At 37.5% G+C, this 19,932-nt stretch overlaps 1 protein-coding gene across 1 annotated transcript in view; it reads right to left on the bottom strand.

Moving 5' to 3' along the window:
• Window positions 1–5,369, bottom strand: part of LOC140512596 (vertebrate ancient opsin-like) — a 276,386-nt gene extending 271,017 nt beyond the window's left edge. The window contains exons 1-2 of the mRNA XM_072621791.1: window positions 4,908–5,369; window positions 583–1,323 (exon numbers count right to left, since the gene is read on the bottom strand). Of these exons, the coding sequence (XP_072477892.1) occupies window positions 583–925 (343 nt within the window). The 5' untranslated portion in view covers window positions 926–1,323; window positions 4,908–5,369. The remainder of the gene's footprint in view (window positions 1–582; window positions 1,324–4,907) is intronic.
• Between the last annotated feature and the right edge of the window lie 14,563 nt (window positions 5,370–19,932).

Raw genomic sequence — 19,932 nt, 5'->3', positions numbered from 1 at the left:
ATTTTATCTACTGAGTCACCTAGCTGCACATGAATTCTAGTACTACATATAAATTAGAATTGCAGCCAAGTAAACCAAACTTTTGGGCACATAAATTTTTAGAAGCTAAATTCTATCAGAGATGTCAGGTCATTTTTTTTACATAATCAAAGAAACCTATAACTAACCAAGTAAATAGGTTATTACATAGAGCTATGTTTGAGAAAGTCTTGCTCCCAAGGGATATCACCAGTAATCAATTAGTCATTCCCTTTACAATTTCATTATTCAACCATTCTAAGTAACACAAGCTCTTTCAAATGAATATCTAAAGACAGCAAATATAATAAGACATAATGCAAGTCATCCGTGGAAAATGTGTTTTGCACAGTTCTTTTACTTCTATGGTTCAAATAAAGGGAAAATACAGTTCTATTTAAGCTCAATCATAAATCTGAAAAACACAACCTTTTGATTTTCCACATTCCTGGATACTCACACAAGAGCTAAAAAACTTTCCTTAGATTTATAATCACATTCAAGAGAAAGGTCTAAGACCCTGCTCATAACCGCTAAGACACTTCAGACATCTGGGCTTCTTACCAAAGCAAGAGTTGGCAAAGCCATACCATCTGCATCCGTGGTACCCTGCGATCCACCTGCCTCGGATGCTGGATGCAAAACTCAAGGTGGTTCCTGTAAGGCAAACCAACATGTCACTGATGCTGATGTTCAACAGAAGCATGTTCACAGGATTTCGAAGGACTTTAAACTTGCAGAAGAGGACAAGCACAATGAAGTTATTGATGACACCCAAGATAAGGATTAAACCAAGGAATACTGCTGTGACTGTATGGCCTGTTCTAGAAAGCCCACTTCTTTGCTTCTCCTCAGAGTCAGGCAGCAGAGTCCCAAAACTCAGGTTTGCTGTCAGATTGATACTCATTCTGGACCCCAGATGGAGAAGAGAAATCCAGCAAAGGAAAATACTTTTTCAGTTGCCACAAAAAAAAAGTTAAAACCTTCCACTTTTTACTCTAAGCATTAGTCAGTCTGAGAGTGATAGGTCCACAAATAGTTCTCATGAACAGGATCAAAGCTTTTCTTTAATCTTTGTAATCAGAAGTACCTGGTTTCAGGAGTAGCCTGAAAGGGGCCTGCTTTTTATCTTGACTTATTAGAAACCAGGACTGTTTGAGCAATTAAGCCATCTGGAGACATAGAGAAGGCTAAGTGTTCAAATGCTTCCTCGGGAGGCTTCTTTCCTTATGTTGAAGAGAGCTTCTCAGTGGAGCATTATTACGAATGGCAACATCCAACATCATTTCCTCATGGCAAAGTATCCTAAGGAGATGAAGGAGGAAGGGAAGAAAAGATGAAAATTAAAATGTCCATTTCCGTACCATGACAGGACATCTCAGTCATAGCTTGTTTTATAATCTGGAAATGTGACTAATAAGATTCTTCAAGAGTTTTGCATTTGCTACAACATGCTTGTACACACATGCATGCACACTTGAAAAGGACACAAACATTGATAAGCCATATGATGTAAAAGGAAGAATCCTGCACTTGAATTCAGGAGACTTTGGTTCAAACTTTGCTTTTGACACTTAGGTCATGTTGCAGAAGTCATTTAAATTCTTAGAGCCTCAAATTTCCTCATTTGAATGTAACCAGGGCATAGAAAATTCAAATATGCCCCATATCTCTGTTATGTGTCAAATAAGGATAATAATATTTACTCTTCCTTACAGGATTTTTTTGAGGAAGATTCTTGACAAGCCTAAAAGGCAAATATTAAAGGACTCTACAAATATGAGCTGTTAGTATTCAATTAGTGCAGCTAAGGTGGCATAGAGTTCTAGTCAGGAAGACTCATTTTCCTGAGTTCAAATTTGACCTCAGATACTTCCTAGCTATGAGATCCTGATCAAGTCACTTAGCCCTGTTTGCCTCAATTTTCCCATCTGTAAAATGACCTAAGAAAGAAATGGCAAACCACTCTGGTATCTGTGCCAAAAAAAAAAACTCCAAATGGTGTTAACATGACTGAAATGACCAAATGGCAATATTCAATTAACTTGATATTGCCGTCATCCGCCATGATCATGCAGGGAAACAGGAGCTATATAAAGCAGGCAAAGGGAACTGAACCACAGAACAGATCATTTCACCCAACTGTCTCATTTTACAGATGAGGAAACTGAGGTCTAGAGAGGTAACACCATTTTTCACATAATGAATAGGTGTCAATGCCTCAAGCATGGATCAGGTCTCATCTTTCAGTATGATGCCATACCACTCTGAATGTCGCTGAGAAGTCTTCTTTCTTTTAGACTCAGTTTCATAGACATTACTTTACAGATTATTTACTCACTTAGATTTCTGATTAATCTTTTTGCCCCTTTGCTGCTTTTTTATTTAGTCAACAAATGTCTACAGAGCTCATCATTGCAATAAATTTGGAGTCTTAGGATCATAGATTAAGACTTAGAAAGGACTTTAAAGATCATCTAGCATAACTCCCTTTTTCAAATTTGAAAAAAAGTGGATCTCAGAAAGTCTGACTTGACTAAGGTCAAACAGACAGCAAGTCAAAGAGCTGAGTCCTTTGATTCCAAATCCAGCACTTTGTCTGCTGCGTTAGTCACAAGCTCCATATTCATGTCCTGTCTCCACTAGGTACTACTGTCTGTTAGACTTTGAACACCACTTGATCTCTCTAAAAATCACTTTCCTCATCTGTAAAATAGGAAAATATTTGTAGAGGTTTACTATGAAGAAAGCACTTTATGAACCTATAAAATATTGTATAAATATAAAGAATCATATGACTATGTTCAAGGAACTGGGCTACACTTTTCTTTCTATTCATTAAGGATTTCCACAAAGACTCAGTGCTTTGGCAAATGCTTTTTTTCCCTTTCTACATGCTTGCTGATCTTGGTCATTCATTGTTTTAAATTAACACCTGCCTGCATCTGCCTCTCAAATTCAAACTCTCATTAATCCCATATATTTGTTGACTTGGTAGAAATGAAATGAAAAAGATGACTTTTCATGTTTGCTATCATATTCTTTCTACCTTTGAAAAATAGAAGGCTTATTGGACTTCTTTTATTTTGTCTAATAAAGAAAGTTTTCATTAGCAAATTATCAACATCGAAGCTATTGCCTAAAGTTAGTTTTTCCTTTTTAATAACATATCTTGAGTTGCCTGTCAATGTAAATTTAAAATATATGTATATATGAAAATATATAAATTTATATATGTACACTTATAATATACATCTACATATTATCCAAAGTTTTGCACTCCTGGGAAATAGATTACTAGAGATAAAATGCACTTTACCTGAGCTAGATGAACCAGTGAAATATCAGGTTTGCAATCAAGAAGGCTCATTTTCCTGAGCCCAAATGTGGCCTCACATACTCACTAACTGTGTGACCCTGAGCAAGTCACTTAACCCTACTTGCTTCAGTTTATTCATTAGTAAAATGAACTGGAGAAGGAAATGGTGAACCACTCCAGTGTCTTTGTCAAGAAAATCCCCAAGTGGGGTCACAAAAAGTCAGACACAGTTGAAATGACTGAACAACAACAACTTTACCCAAAGCAAGTTACATAAAATATCAAAATGTTTAAAAATAGATGTTTTGCATTGTCTAGCTATTTTAATTAAAATTTTCATTATGAACTTTTAATTCTGAATTGCTTTACTATTATGAAAATTAGCATCACCATTTCAAACTTTAATAGACATAGAAAACATATAATAAAGCTCTTGTTAAAAGCAGTGTTTTGAAAGATAGTTGGTATCACTGCTGTTTCTGAAAACATATTCTGGGCCTTGGCCTTTTAACCTCTCTTGAATCTAGTAATGACATGATATCTATTGAGCTCCAGTTCTGCTAGTTGAACTTACTCACAAATCACAATTGGTTCTTGATCTGACAATGAAAGGCCAGTATAGTAGACTTTACATCTTTGAATTTACCTGTACTGTAAAATTAACATAGTAAGATACATTTTCTTATTGAGATACCTTCTTTTTCTCTTCCATCATGACTGCTACCATTCTGTATTTTCTAATGTGCTGGAAACTTAAGAGACACAGAGATGTTCCCTCAGAAGTAAAACCAGAATTATCTTGAATGTAAAAATGTTTTCCAGAGGTCTAAATGTTTTATTTTTAAGAGTAATCTGGTGTGTCTATAGCACAGGGTTGGTATTATTCAAGATCCTGCTACCAGTCCACTACCTTTGATTCCATGTTTACAACTAGCAACCTATGCTTAATAAAAACATATCATGGGATCAATTGAGCCAAAGGCCCTGTATGGGCCAACACATACAACTTACCTGTTTGTCTCTATCTCCCTCTGTCTCTTTCTCCCTTCATCTTTTTTTCTCTGTGTCTCTCCTCTGTCTCTCCTGCCTGTTTCCATGTCTCTCTGTCTCCCTTCCTCCCTTAATCTCCTTCTATCTCTATCTCACTGTCTCTGTCTTTCTGTCTCTGTCCCTCACAAACATTTTCTCTGTGCCTTTGTGTCTTTCTATCTTAATCTCTCCCTCTCTCACAAGCACACTCTTTGTCTCTGTCCCTCTCCCTTTCTGTTTCTCTCCCTGTCTTTCTGTCTCTGTCTCTATGTTTTTCTCTGTCTATCTTGCTCTGTCCCTCTCTGTCTCTGTCTGTCTCCCAGTCTGTTTCTCTTCTTCTTTTTCTGTTTCTGCCTCTCCACCTCTCTGTCTCTCTCCCTCTGTCTGTCTGTCTCTGTCTGTCTGTCTCTCTATCTCTCTCTGTGTCTCTCTCTCTCTTGCACACACACACACACACACACACACATACAAACACACACACACACGACATGTAAACTCTGGAAAATTTTATCCCTTCTTAACTGGGTCAAAAAGTACTTACTTTCCAAGCGTTTGTAACCCTTTCTGCCCTCTGATCCCAGGCCACTTTGCAAGCTGATATGGGCATCCTTCTCATGCTCTTCACTTTGGGTTATTCATTCCACTCTCCTTCTGTCCCCAACACGTTGAGGCTAGGAATCAAAATTTTTAAAAGGCAGACTTCACTGTTGTATTCTGCTCCCAGTTCCACCTTCCTGACATCAGGTGGAAAGGACAAAGAACCAAAGTGGAGATTAACAAATAAGGGTCCAACAAGAGGCCAAATAACAGTGTTCTGTCCCCTCCTGCCTTGCTCCTTGCTCTGCAGCAGCCTCCCTGCAGCCTGCTCCAAGCTTTGAGGGTTGAAGGCAGCTTGACCTTTGTCTATTTTTCCCCAGCATTAGGTTTAATGAGCCTTCCCTTCCACTGCCTTTCTAACTCCAGTATAGGAGCCCCTGCATACTCCTTCTCTGTCTTTACTAGTGCTTGGTACTCTGGACAGGGACCGACTCCACCCCGCCCCACTCCCAATGGAATTGGCTGCTCTCATGCCAGTATCCCCAAACCCTCCCTCTGAGTATTGTCACCCTCCCCCACTTATCACTAGAGAGCTGTCCAGAGCTTCCCCCGAAGGGCCCTATGAAGTATGGACAAGTGTAAAATCGGTGGCTTTCTTCTCTCCTCTGGTAGTTCCCTACCAGAGGTGATACATATCTTTCCTGTCCATAAGTTCTCTAAGTCAGGACTTTGTAGGGAAGGGGAAAGGAGTTGGGGAGGTGCGTGTATGTGTGTGTGTGTGTGTGTGTGTGTGTGTGTGTGTGTGTGGTGTGTGTGTATGTGTATTTTCAATTTCTTTGGCAATCTGATGAAGCCTATGTACCCCTTCTAAAAATAACATTTTTAAAATTAATAAAATAAAACATATAAGATAATGACTAAAACCAATTATATTAAAAATCATAAAAATATTTTTAAGCTAGCTTAGAGACTCCAGCTTCAGAACCCTTGCAGATTCTCCCTACCAGTTAGATAGAAGATAACTCCAGAGTTTGAGAGACAGTGAGCAATTCAAGTGTACAGGGACACAGTCTGCCCTGAAAAGAGGAGGCCAATTTGAGTATAGTTAATTCACAAGACTGAGAGCTAGAAAGGACCTTACAGGTCATTTAGCTTCCCACTACTATTTTACAGAAAAAAGAAACTGGAGCCCAGTAAGGTTCCATTCCACCAACACTGAGCAAGCACCTACAGTGTGTCAGGCAGAGGTTAAATGCCTTACAAAGTGTCACACAGATAAGTGGAAGAACAAGCACATTCTCTGTGTTCCAGTCCTAAAGAATGCATTACCTCACTGAAGGACAGGGGCTTCCGCAAAGAGGTTTTCTTCATTGAGGAGAGATATTAGCCTTATAGGTGTTCTTCATGATCTGTGGGTCCCTTTTTAACTCAAAAAAAAAAAAGATATATTGCTACAAGAGAAGCTTTTCCCTCTTCTCATCTTCTTAAACAGAACCCAGGCACTCTTAACAGTAGAGATCTAGGTCTTTATAGAGGTCTAAGTCCTCAAGTGTAATAGAAAGTCAAACTATTTTTATTTGAATTCCCCCACCCCCTCAAAAAATGGTCTCAGAAAATTGGATTTTATGATGTGAGCAACAGAACATGAAATAGGCAACAGTGCATGTCATAATCCCGTAGGGATGCATATCTGTGTGCCTGCTTTAAAGGACTGAATTTGGAATGGGCTTGCTAATTTACATATAATTTGCATATATTTCCATATCATATACAAAGATCTGAACTCCAAATATGAGATTACTGTGAAATAAAAATAATTAGAGCAACTTATGACAATTATAGTGACTATTTTCTTTTCTGTTCCTGGCTGACAGCCTTTTCACCCAGTTATAGAAACCTTGTACCAAAAATGAACTGTACAGTAATTTTTACGAATGAGACTAGAGTGTCTGTATTGTTTTCACTGGAGCTCTGAGAAGGAAAGCTGTGATGATGAGCAAAGTAATCCCAGCCTCAAGCAAACACACATTTGCTAGGAAACAGGTGAAAGCAGGGAGTAAGTGTGGGGCGGTGGAAAGATCACTAGACTAGAAGTCAGGAGCGTCTGCAGAAATGACAGGTCACAATTAGAACGGGGCTTGAGAAAGGCATTTCCCACATGCCTCTACATTTTGTTTAATAGATGAGGAAACTGAAATCCAGAAGTTTGACTAAGATCAAGGAGTGAATTAAATAAGGAGAGGGGTGGAGAGGAAGAATGTTGAAATAAAAGAATGAATTAAAAGGTGACTTTTTGTCACATAAATCTTTAGGCTGCATATTCCAAAGCTAATATGCAAGACAGAGGTACAACTTTATAGCTAATTAATATGAACTGTGCTAGATTACCCTAAATGCATATTTTAGCTAACCACCAATGTTCACCAGTATATTAGACTAATAGAATTGGTTTTTTGTTTGTTTTTCTTAGGGACAAAATGCTATAGAAAATGGTGAGAAGTTGAGCCTGGGTTCACGAATGTTATATGAGTGAAGCACAAACTCAGCTCTCCCTTCACTGGTAAGGCCCCAAGTACAGGTCGACAATCAACCTGATTGATAGCAGACCAGCCTAATAAAGGTCAGAGAGCCTCATCACCAGAAGGCTGGTACCCAGAAGCTTTTTCATCTACTATGGTAAGGACACATTCTTCATCACCTTACAGACTATCCATCCTAACCAAATCACAATGCTTCTGGAGCTTTGGGATATGTTATTGATAATCCCAAAAAAGTAACAGTCTCACTGGGAGTCTTCCATCAAAGACAGCAAAATTGTCTCTGACATTGGGAAGGTTCAAGTTTATTTTACATGAACTATTTCGGGGTTTTAAATAATAACTTCTGCCAAAGCTACTTGGAAATTTTTGGAGAAGATTAAGGTATTAGAACAGGAGGAGATTAAATTTATGTGGAGATTAAGGCATTAGAACAGTAAAGTTACTGTAAAAGTTTGTGACTGAATATGACACAGTTGTATGAAAAGCTTGATATGAAAAATAGATATTATATCATGCTTTTGTGAAGGGATGAGGAGCTTTTCCTTCTTGCGTGCTTGAGAGGTTCCTGGGAAAACAAAGCCAGAAACAGACTTGCAGCTGCAGTGGAGTTTTGTTCAACCAGCTACTTCTGTTTCCTTGAAATTCTGTTCAATTCAATAAATATTTTTTGAGCACCCTTGGTGCTCTACACAGTAAAAATTACACAAAACTCTGCTAGAATTAATCAAAATAAGGACCATGCAAAGTCACGAACTAGTTTAGATAAACAACTCAGACTATCCTTGTTGCCCAGTAGATCATTGCCTATGCATAGTGAGGCTAAAGTAGTGATCTCTATTGTTTTGCATAGGACAGCTAGGTGGCACAATGGGTAGAGTCCTGGGCTTGGAATCAGGAAGACTCACCAAGCCTCATATCCTGACTAGCTGCGTGACCCTGGGCAAATCATTTAATCTTGTTTGCCTCAGTTTCCTCATCTGTCAAATGAACAGGAGAAAGAAATGGCCAACCACTTTAGTATTTTTGCCAAGAAAATCCCAAATGGGGTCACAAAGAGTTGGATGTGACTGAAACAACTAAACAATTTGCAAAAAACAAAAATATTACTTTGTACAAGTCACCATTTGATGCATTGTGGTAGGGATGCAGAGGTAAGTGGTTGAAAGGATATTTATTAAAGCTTGACTTTTCATAAAGAAATGTTAATTTTCATAAGCACAAAATTTCAGATTTATTCCTCTAAGTTCTATCTCAGTGTATCTCTTCCTTGCTTATAATTACACTTCATCAATTCAAGCTGCATTTATTAGGCACCCACCATATACCAGACACTGTTCAGACAAAAAAAAACGGCACAGAGAAAGTCTTGGTAATGCATTGGTTTTGACCAAGATATTTGAAAAGTTAGAGGGAGGACTCCAAGGTATGGGTTGGATTTTCCATGGAAAATTTTTGTAAAAACATAAGTATTACACAGGATCACAATATCACAATCTGCATTGATAGAAAGAATATCCACACCAGTAAAACTACAATAAACATGCGTTGACATAGAATATAACAATTTATTTAGTAATGTCATATATATTCATGTGATCCTCTCCTGAGCCTCACCAATATCTCTATACAAGGAGAGGGCAGGGTTGGTTTTTTATTTTGTTTTGCTTTCTACTCATTAGAAAACTGAGTCTCAGAGAAGTTAAGTTTCTTGACCAGTAAATGTTGATCTCGAGGGTTGACCCTAAGTTCTTCTGAATCGAAGCCAAATAAATAAATAACATTTCTGCTATGCTACACAACCACACACAGGACCATTGAAAGTTATAAATACCCAGGAAAAAATTGTGACTTTTCTAAATATTCCTTACTGTTACTAGTTCAATTCAATCTCTAATAATATTCACAGAGCCTCATTACAGTAATTCCCATCTCTTTTGTCCCTCACTCTCTTAACTTAGAAGCCCAAAACCATTCCCAAGTTATCTGTTTGAACCCAAGAATGCTGAAGTTCCACATACATCAAAGCTCCCACTTTCTTTTTTGTCCTAAAGTCAGTCATATTCAACTCCCTGTTGCAGAGAAAATATGTTGTTTGCTCCCATTCCTGATGGAAACACTGTTTCAGCTTTTTTTTGCCTTTCCAGTTATTTTGCCTAAGATTTTTACTTCCTCATACAGCAGAGAAACTGGAAAGAGAAAGAAACATTATATGCAGTGTGATAATACTGGTCTGTATGAAACCCCTTAATCTGTTTTTTTTCCAGTCATGCAGCTTCTCACCTCCAAGCTTTCTTCCTTCTGTCCTGAATAACACCTAAGCTGGGTCCAGTATAAATTGAAACTTCTGTACAATTACTACCTTAGCAAGCAGCACTTTCAGTGCCCTCCTGATTGCAAGTATAAAAATCTCCATTTGTGTCAAAAACCTATTTGCTTTTCTCTCAGAACGTATCACTTAAATGAGAAGTTTACAAGGCTTTTAAGCAGCTACAATCCAGCTGTATCACAGACACCCTGGAAGGACTGGTACTAATTTTCTCATTTGATGATTAAGGGGACTCAGCCTAAGCAAACTTTTGAAGTAGGATAAAGCTTGTCTTTAGAGACCTTTCTCCTCATTGGTACCCCTCACATTTCACTGTCTGTTTCTGTATCAACCAAGAAATAAAAATGGTTGTTATGTTTTAAAATACAATAGTTTTAAAAGCAAAAACAAAACAAAACATTCTAAGGTCTCTAGTTGTACAGAAACAGGACTAGATTTGGTCCTGGGCAGTAGTTTGCTGACCTTTACGCACAACCATCAAGAAAACAACAAATCAGATCCTGACTTGTAGCTTGCTGATTTTTGAGGTATAAATGCTCACACTGAACATTTAATAATCAACTCTCAGAAGCCAGTTTAGGTTGGATACATCCCACTCTTAACCATCTAAATTTCAGAAATTAGTCATTTTCTTTTGTGTAGAGGATCCAGAACACTCATAGAATCGGACAATGTCAGTGTTAAAAAGAGATCTCGGAGGCCACCTGATCCAACTCATACCTGAAATAGGGATCGCCCTTTGTTCTCAAAGAGGATCATGACATTGGGAAGGGGATGTCATGACATGAAAGTGAATTTGGTTTGAAGTGAGGGAGGGCTGTGCAAAGTCACCAGCCTCACTTTTTCCTCCGGAGTCATCTGAGTCCAATGGCAAGATATGGATCAGGACAATAGGAGATGGCGCTGGATGCAGTGGGAGAATTTGTTTTTTTCTTAAAAAGGGGAAAATATGGGGATAAGGCCTTTAATGTATCCTAGTTTGACTGAGGCAGTGGCCATTCAGTGATTTAGGGCTAGGTAAGAAATGATGCAGAGAATGGACTTTTTTTAACCTAGTCATAAGATAGATAGATAGAGAGAGAGAGAGAGAGAGAGAGAGAGAGAGAGAGAGAGAGAGATAGGTAGGTAGGTAGGTAGATAGGTAAGTAGATAGATAAACAGATAAAGATATAGATAGACATATCTATATCTACATCTATCTATATGTATGTATGTATATATGTGCATGTATTATATATGTGTATATGTGTGGGTACATACGTGTGTATGTAAATCTGGGAGGCGAAGACCCTCAAGGTTTCTGGGCAAAACAGAAACAATTGCTATTTACATTCCCTCTGAGCCAGTCAGGGCCCAAACAATTACCAAGTGAGGCTTGGCCTCAAATCTACTGTTAGCCAATCAATGAGAGCCAAAGTAATTTGGGATTCCATCTACAACATCTCCAACAAGTGGTCATCCATTCATTTTCCTTTCAATTACTTCAAGTCACAGAGAAGTCACTAGCTTTCAAGGAAACCCTTTAAGGGAGTTCTAATTATTAGCTTTTTTTCCCATATGTAATACTTGTATCAGATTCTCTCTTCTGAAAGAAAGCCTCAAGTGCAGTGCAGAGACCTCTTATTCCTACAATCCACTGGCCCCATCCAAATTATCTAGAGCTTTAGTATCTGATATTCTCCATGATAGTCAATGCCTTCCCTTACAAATTTAATCAGCAAGTGTTAGTTTAAGGATAACTAGCTGACAACTTGCTCCTCATTCCCTGCTACCTCTGAGAAAACAGATAGGGTCAAAACCCTCACAGATCATAGGAATCATAGATTCCTCCTGGTTCCTCTCTCCTTTTTCTTGGATCAAGGCAGAAGAGGTGACATAGTGAACCACATCTAGATTTTGACTACCTCTTTCTTCTAAGGGAAATCAAAGTGAATCTTTGTTTAGATCTTAAGGTTCTGATTGTTTGGAAAGTTGGTGAATCAATTATTTTTTGAGCTCTTTTTTATTTTATTTCATTTCATTTTTAATTTAGGGAATAAAATAGATATTTCTATAACATGGTACAATTTTTTAAAAAGATAATTGTACATGAAATTACAAATATATTATGCACAATTTACTATTCCTGTCAAATATATGACAAAATTATCAGGTAAATTTCTTTTTTTTCCTTTTTTTCTCCCTTCACTTCCCCCACACACTAGAGATGGCTACCATTAGACACAAATAGGTATGTGTGTGTGTATACATGTGTGTATGTACATGCATATATACATATATTAAATATTGTATATAATATATTGATGCATATGTGTATGCATGTGCATATATATAATTGTTCTATACATCTATTTATCAGCTCTTTCTCTGGATACAGATAACATCTTTCTTTATATATCCTTTATAGTTAATTTGGGTATTTATAACAGACAAAATAACGCATTTGCTCAAGTCATTCTTAAAACATTCTTAAAATTGTTGAGTCAATTATTAATCTCATTTATAGTCTAAGAAACTCCCAGCAATGTACATAATCTCTCTCTCCCACTAGAAATGGGAACTTCTAGCTAGTACCTCTGCTGAGTTATCCAATTAGACATATTTGCTTTCCACTCATGAACCACAAATGAAGACATAGGTCTTTTATTTCTTCTTTTTAATTTTATTTTCATTCTAAATTTAAGCATCACTAAGTAAAATGGTTATTTCTCTATACCTAGTAGAACATTAAAAAAGGGATTATACATGAAACTTTAGGTCTCTGTTATATACAGTTTGCTTTGCTTATTGAGTATATATGGTAGCTTTCAAGTTATACTATTTAACTCTGCTTTCTTCTGGAAAAAATATACATCTTGGCTAACCATCTTTTATCAGGAGAAAGCACAAAAGTCAATGTAAAGAAAAATTAGCTTGGTACAATGTGCTGCCTGATAGACAAACAAATGGAAGAGAGAATGGAGTCCTATGGAGATGGATCAGTTCCTCCACATTCCTGACAATGCATCTAAAACCCAAGTGGAACTTCAGCCACACAAGCAAGCTACCAGAATTGAGGAGCATGATCTGTACCTTTCTAACAGCTCTCAGTGTCTTCTCTTCTTCTACCTATGGGTATGGGAAGGGAAACTGCACTTTACCATGTCAACTAGAACAGTTCCTATTTCTATCCTAGCCATGCTACAGTGACCCAAGCCCCATGGTTTAAGTGCTAAGGTCTTCTGCTATTCAGTCCCAAATCCTACTCAAAGTCTTCACTTTGATAATGAACATTATCACAGGAGGTTGTGATTAAACCCTGGAAGATTACCCAGGAGAGGATTCTACCTATGCACACAAAACTCAGGCTCAGAAAATTCAAAACACTAACAGTTTTATTTATAAATTGATGGAAATGAACAATTCTGAAAGATATAAGAACTCTGACCAATGCAATGATCAATTATAATTTCAGAGGACCAGTGCTTATGAATGCCATCCATTTCACGATGGAGGTGATGGACTGATATGCAGAATGAAATTATATGTTTTGCCTCATTGTGCTTATTTGTTATAAGGGTTTTGTATTTATTTTTATTTTTTCTAGTCTGAGGTGGGGGAGTGGAGGAAGAGAAAAAACTCCTTTAAGAGTTTTTTTAATGAAAAAACAGGGAAGGTACATCTCAATCCATAATAAGTAAGGGTACCTTCTTAGTAAGGTCTCCTCCAGTAACTTACAGTTTTCTTTCTGCCCTCAATAAGGTTCCAATGAAGATGGTCAGAGATTGTTTCTCTACCCAGGTGCTCCTCCCCATGGTTCCTCTGTCTGCTTACCTTCAGTAATGTCTTCCTTCTGCCACTCTCAGCAAGGATTAGTGATTGTTCCTCCATGTGCTTATTCCCAGCCATTGTTCTCTGTTGTTCTACTGCAGCTTCTCTGTTGCCAAGTCCATGGGGATGGTCTTACCCTCTGCAGCCCCTGCTTCCTATTGCTCAGCCCTTCTCTTGCTTTGCTGTGCTTTATTCTTTTCCAGCAGGTGGACCTTTATTAAATTGAAGGAATAAGATGAGTGCACAAATAGTTAAATTTCTGAACCAAATATAAGTGCTAAAGGAGAGCTAAGTAGTACATTCAAAGATGCTTTACACCTAAACCTAATAACTTCCAAAGATCTAATCCCAATAGGTAGAATGCAAGTACCTTTTCATCCCCTGCACTAGCAGTGCCTGGCACATAGTGTATATTTAGCAGATTTTTATTGATTGATTGCTACTTTCAAATGACCCTGAAAATCTTAGCCCACAAACATACTGCATGTATTATATATTCCAAAAGCAAATATTTTTTAATAGACTAAAAATAACTTTACAATTTTTCCCAGTTATCAAAATTTTTCATTGTTCACATTTATCAATGTGATACTATCAATCTTTCTTTTTACCATCTATCTCATTAAGATGGAGAAGGAGGGAAGAAAAAGTAGGATAAAAGATTGGCTTTGGATTCAGGAAGACTTGTGCTAAATTCCTGACTTTGGTCACTGAAATTCTCAATGTCCTAGGCCAGTGCTGTCAAACCCAGATAGAAACAGGGCCACTTAACCGTTCATAAGGATCCATTTTTGCCACATATTTACCTAGAAAAACCACGTACTTCCATTGCCTATGTCCTACTGTATTTTTTATGTAGTTTGATGAATATTTCCCAGATATATTTCAGGAGTATTACCCTGTGTTTGATAATTCTGCCCCAGGCAATTCTCCCAGATTGTCATGCTGCATCTCATTTAGCTGTGCATGAATGTGCCCATATAACAGCTAATTATAATAACCAGCACTTACATAATGATTTATTTTTTTAAGTGTTTTACATATGGTAACTCATTTTATCTTTTTTCTATGGGATGATTTACCAATCTGTACTGCTGTAGGGAGTTCCCATTCTATAAACTCCCCCCACCAATGAATTTATACGTCTAGATCTTCCATACTACTCTCCACAAAAGTAACTAAAAGGAGGAGGACGAGGAGGAGGGAGGGAGAGAGAGAGAGAGAGAGAGAGAGAGAGAGAGAGAGAGAGAGACACTAAGCGATTGTGGGTGTAAATACATATGGTGGCAAAACAGAGTGTGGGGTCTGATGTCTGGAAGATTCATCTTCTTGACTTCAAATCTGTCCTCAGATGCTTACTAGCCATATGACCATGGGCGAGTCACTTAACCCTGTTTGCCTCAGTTTCGTCATCTAGAAAATGAGCTGGAGAAGGAAATGGCAAACCACTCCAATATCTTTGCCAGGAAAACCCCAAATGGGCTCACAAAGAGTCAAACATAACTGAAATAACTGAACGACAACAACAAAATATATACACATGCATATGCATGTGTGTTTTCACTTGTGTTGTGAGTTTGTATATTGAGAGAGACAAAGAAAGAGAAATAGAGAGAGGGAAAGAGGGAGAGGGCAAAGGAGAGAGAAAGGAAGAGAGGCAGAATGGAAGGATCTGTGGCCTTGAAATTAAGTAACCCATAATAAATTAGCTATGTGACTATGGGCATGTCACTTAATTTCTCAGAGCTTCTGTTTCCTTATCTCTAATAAGAGGATAACAATATTCATATTATTATATATTGTGTCATCAAATATATAATATATTCCCTTGTTATACATAATAATACTCATATTAACCCTGCAGGGTTGTTGTAAGAAAAACATTTCATAAACCTTACATGGTATTTTGTCTTAAAATACTATGTAAGGTGAATTATGGTCTATTGAATTTAATCACACTTTTTCCCCCAAGTAAACATTTTTCATTAAGTTCTAGTTCTAATATATTGACCATTTTCTGAAATGAAACATTGGGAAAAAATAAAATATATGGCATTTGATGATGATGATGTAATAATTGAGGTAGGTCATGGCTATATTGACTTCCCTTAATATTTGAGTCCCACTTTCACTTATGTTAATTGAGTAGTCTCTGTCTTCCAATTTATCAAAATGGACCAATCAAACTTACTTTAATGCCCATATGATAGAAGTTTTAACAGGACCACTCTGGGTTCAGTGATTCTCTTTTCCCTTTGATTTTCCTCTCCACTAGAATTCAATATTAAATAGTAAAGCCTATTCAAGGAAAAAGAATGAAAGAAAAGGCATATTATTTGAGAGAGAAGGGACAAGGTTGCCTCATATCTCACCAACAACAAGGTGATATGGGCATTTATTTGTTTGTTTTAACCTATAGCAAAGTATATTTTCTAAGACTGAAGGGAACACATCATGTTCCTTTACTCTAGGTGGCAGCATTCACCTGGATTCCTCTGGCTAAGAAACAAGAATCCAGACTAGTAGTGATTCAAGTCTTATCATAAGTCCTGTCTGCCTTTGGCATTTTGCTGTGAAACATAAAATCAATGTTCCTAAGCAGACATTTGTCAAAGTCCTTCTGCGTGAGCATGGAGGATTTCTTCCACCTGAATAAACACAATAATTCTGATAGCACATTCTGTTTGTGGAAGAATCAACATCATTCCAGTAAATACCACAGCTAGACTATGGTCCACCTACCAGCACCATATGAAGAAGAGGTTTGATGGTCATCCTGCTAATTCAATCAATAAAAATTGCCAAGTTGAATAAAGGTCAGAAACACATTGTGCACGTATATGCCCTAGATTATCTGCTTAGACTGTCTATATTGATTAGATCAACAGATGCATAAAATCAGAGAGTTGAAAGTAATGTCAGAGACTATCTAGTTCACCTCTTCCTGAATAAAAATCCCTTCTGTGCATCAGGGTTATGGTTACTCTCCTCATGTCAACTATAATCATCCTTTTACTTGAATAAAAATCTCTTAAGCTTAATACTACCCTCAGGAAGAGATATTTGATTATCTCACTGGAATGAAATGTGTCTAATTTCTCAGCAGGACTGATCTCAAAAATATTAATTAATCAGTTCCCATTAAAAGCAAAAATGTTATGTAGGCTAAATGATTGTCCTTCACAATGGAATTATCAACAAAGACCCTATCTGAATAATATGGCAATAAATATGCCCTTTAAAACCATAAAATTCAAATCTATATTTCCTTTACAGATACAGGAGACATAGTGCAGCTATATACAGCCTAATGGGATGCAGTCAACTGTAGTGAAAAGCAGACTTTTCAAGACAAAGTTCTACCACCTACAAAGTCTGTAACTAGGAGTATGCTGGTAAATATTTAACAACACGCTCTTCGGAGGTGAGAGGAAGTACACACTTTTAAGTTTATTTAGTTTTTTGTGAGGCAGTTGGTGATGTGACTTGTCCATTGTCTCACAGCTAGTAAGTGTCTGCAACTGGATTTGAACTCAGGTCCTCCTGACTTGAGAGCCAATGCACTATCCATTGCACCACCTAACTGCCACTTAGTTTTATGTTAAATCTGCATTATTAACTTCTACTCTATCCATTTCTTAGATCTAGACAATGAACAAGACAATAAATCAAGCCATAATTTGTGGTGTTTACTGATTTTTGAGGTGTAAGTGCTCACAAGGAAAATGTAACAATCAATTCCAGGAAGCCACAAGAGCCTGTAGGAGCAGGCTCCAGCAAACCCCTGCCTATAACCTTGGTCGTGTCACAAACTTTTTACAGGAGTTAGTTTCTTCATCTGTAAAAAGAAATTATTACTTCACAAAATTGAGTTTATGGAGCAAAAGGAATTATGTAAAGTACTCCACAAATTATAAAGAGAAGCAAGGTGGAACAATGCCTGGAGTCAGGAAAACTCATCTTTCTGAGTTCAAATCTGGCCTCAGACACTAGCTGTGTGACCCTGGGCAAGTTATGTAACCCTGTTTGCCTCAGTTTCCTCATCTGTGAAATGAACTGGAGAAGGAAATGGCAAACTGCTCCAGTATCTGCCGAGAAAACCCCAAATGGGGTCATGAAGAGATAGACACAACTAAAAATTGACTGAACAACTAAAACAGCTTTTAATTATGAGTTGTTATTTATTATTATTATTTCTATTAAAATCATCCCAGAGGGAGCTTCCAAGATACATTCACATGGACATAGTAAAGGAATATTTATTAGGCACCTATATATGTCAGCTACTATGTTAAGGAATGGACAAAAAGAGGAAATAACAAAGGCAAAACCAGTGAGTTGCTTTAACTGTGAGTCATTCATGTGGCTCACCACATAGTTAAGGTGATGAATTTCCATGAGCTGTGTAGATTGTACAGGGCAAAGCATACTGACAATCCGGTTTGTTTTTATGATCAGGTAGAAAGGAATATAGTCAGTGTAACCCCCAGAGCCCAAAAACCTAAGCTCTGGGTTGCCATGGGCTTGGTTCAGTCTTGAGGGCTACTGACTAAGTATCCCTTTGGCTCATTTCCTATCCAGGGTTTTCTCTGGGGAAGTCAGAATTTGGTGTATGTCTAACATAAGCTCTAAAACGATGGATTAAGACTCTTCAGCAATCATGAAGTGTTCAGACCAACAAGACTTCAGTGAAAAGATGGACTTTGTTCAACAGAAAGAAAAATTATTGATGTCTGAATTTATTTAAAAAATCAAATGGCTTTTCTTTATTCTCCAGTGAGCTAAACTTCTGAGGGTCCTATAGAGGTTTTCATATCTATAGTACTACCTTGGTTGGGGCCCAGGAAAAGAGAAGCAATCAGAATTTATAGAGTTGATTCCTTCTACCCCTAGTAATGCACCGTTCACCTAATTCATAGTACTTAATACCTAGACGGATGAATGATCTCACTCATCTAGTTATTCCTTTCATTGATACAGCTCACAACCCCATATGATATCACTGTTACTATAATAACAATAGCTTGAGGGGATGGAGCCAAAATGGTGGAGAAGAAGTAGGGACCTGCTAGAACTTTCCTCCCAAAATCCTCAAAAAACCTGTAAAAATGACTCTAAACAAATTCCAGAGCAGCAGAAGCCACAAAGTGACAGACTGAAGCAAATTTCCAGCCCAAAAAAGTCTGGAAGGTCAACAGGAAGGGTCTATGACACCAGACTGGGAGAAGAGTGCAGTTTGGTGTGGGCTGCCCCAGCATGGACTGAGGTAGAGCAGGCCTTAAGGAACTAAAATAGCTGGCAGCTGCTGTGGTCTCCAGACTTCTTAACCCACAAATGTGAAAGACATCTTCTAAAGTCAATAGCTGAGAGGGGAGCATGGTCCAGCCCAAGTCCCAGTCCCAGCCCCACATGGCAGCAGCCACTGCTGAACAAAATAGCAGCTTTAAATTTAGACTAAGCCAAATGACAAAAGAGGTCCAAAAAGCCAAAAAAAAGAAGAATGCCTTAAAAAGCAGAATGGGCCAAATGAACAGAGGTCCAAAAGCTCACTGAAGAAAATAATTCTTGAAAAATTAGAATGGAGCAGATGGAAGCTAATAACTCTATGAAAAAAATCAAGAAGTTATAAAACAAAACCAAAAGAATGAAAAAATAGAAGACAATATGAAGTGCCTCACTGGAAAAACTGACCTGGAAAATGGATCCAGGAGAGATAATTTTAAAATTATTGGACTACCTGAAAACCATGATCAAAAAAGAACCTAGACATCTTCTTTCATGAAATTATCAAAGAAAACTGCCCTGATATTCTAGAACCAGAATATAAAATAGAAATTGAAAGAATTCACCAATCACCTCCTGAAAGAGATCCCAAAAGGAACAGTACAAGGAATATTGCAGCCAAATTCCAGAGTTCCCAGGTCAAGGAGAACATATTACAAGCAGCCAGAAAAAAAAACAATTCAAGTATTGTGGAAACATATCAGGATAACACAAGATTTAGCACTAAGGGAGGAGAAGGCTTGAAACATGATATTCCAGAGGTCAAAGGAGATAGGATCAAAATCAAGAATCACCTACTCAGAAAAACTGAGTATAATACTACAGGAGGGGAAATGGAATTTCAATGAAATAGAGGACTTCCAAGCATTCTTGTTGAAAAGACCAGAGATGAATAGAATATTTGACTTTCAAATACAAGAATCAAGAGAAGCAAGAAAGATAAACTATAAGGGACAATTTATAAAAGTTGAACTGTTTACATTTCTACATGGAAAGATGATACCTGTAACTCATGAGACCTTTCTCAGTATTAGGATATTTAGAGGGAATATATATATGTATGTACATAC

This window comes from Notamacropus eugenii, chromosome 6, assembly GCF_028372415.1.
Source record: "Notamacropus eugenii isolate mMacEug1 chromosome 6, mMacEug1.pri_v2, whole genome shotgun sequence".
Classification (NCBI taxonomy): domain Eukaryota; kingdom Metazoa; phylum Chordata; class Mammalia; order Diprotodontia; family Macropodidae; genus Notamacropus; species Notamacropus eugenii.
Note: the sequence above shows the minus strand (reverse complement) of the source record. Positions and strands in the feature narration are given on the sequence as shown.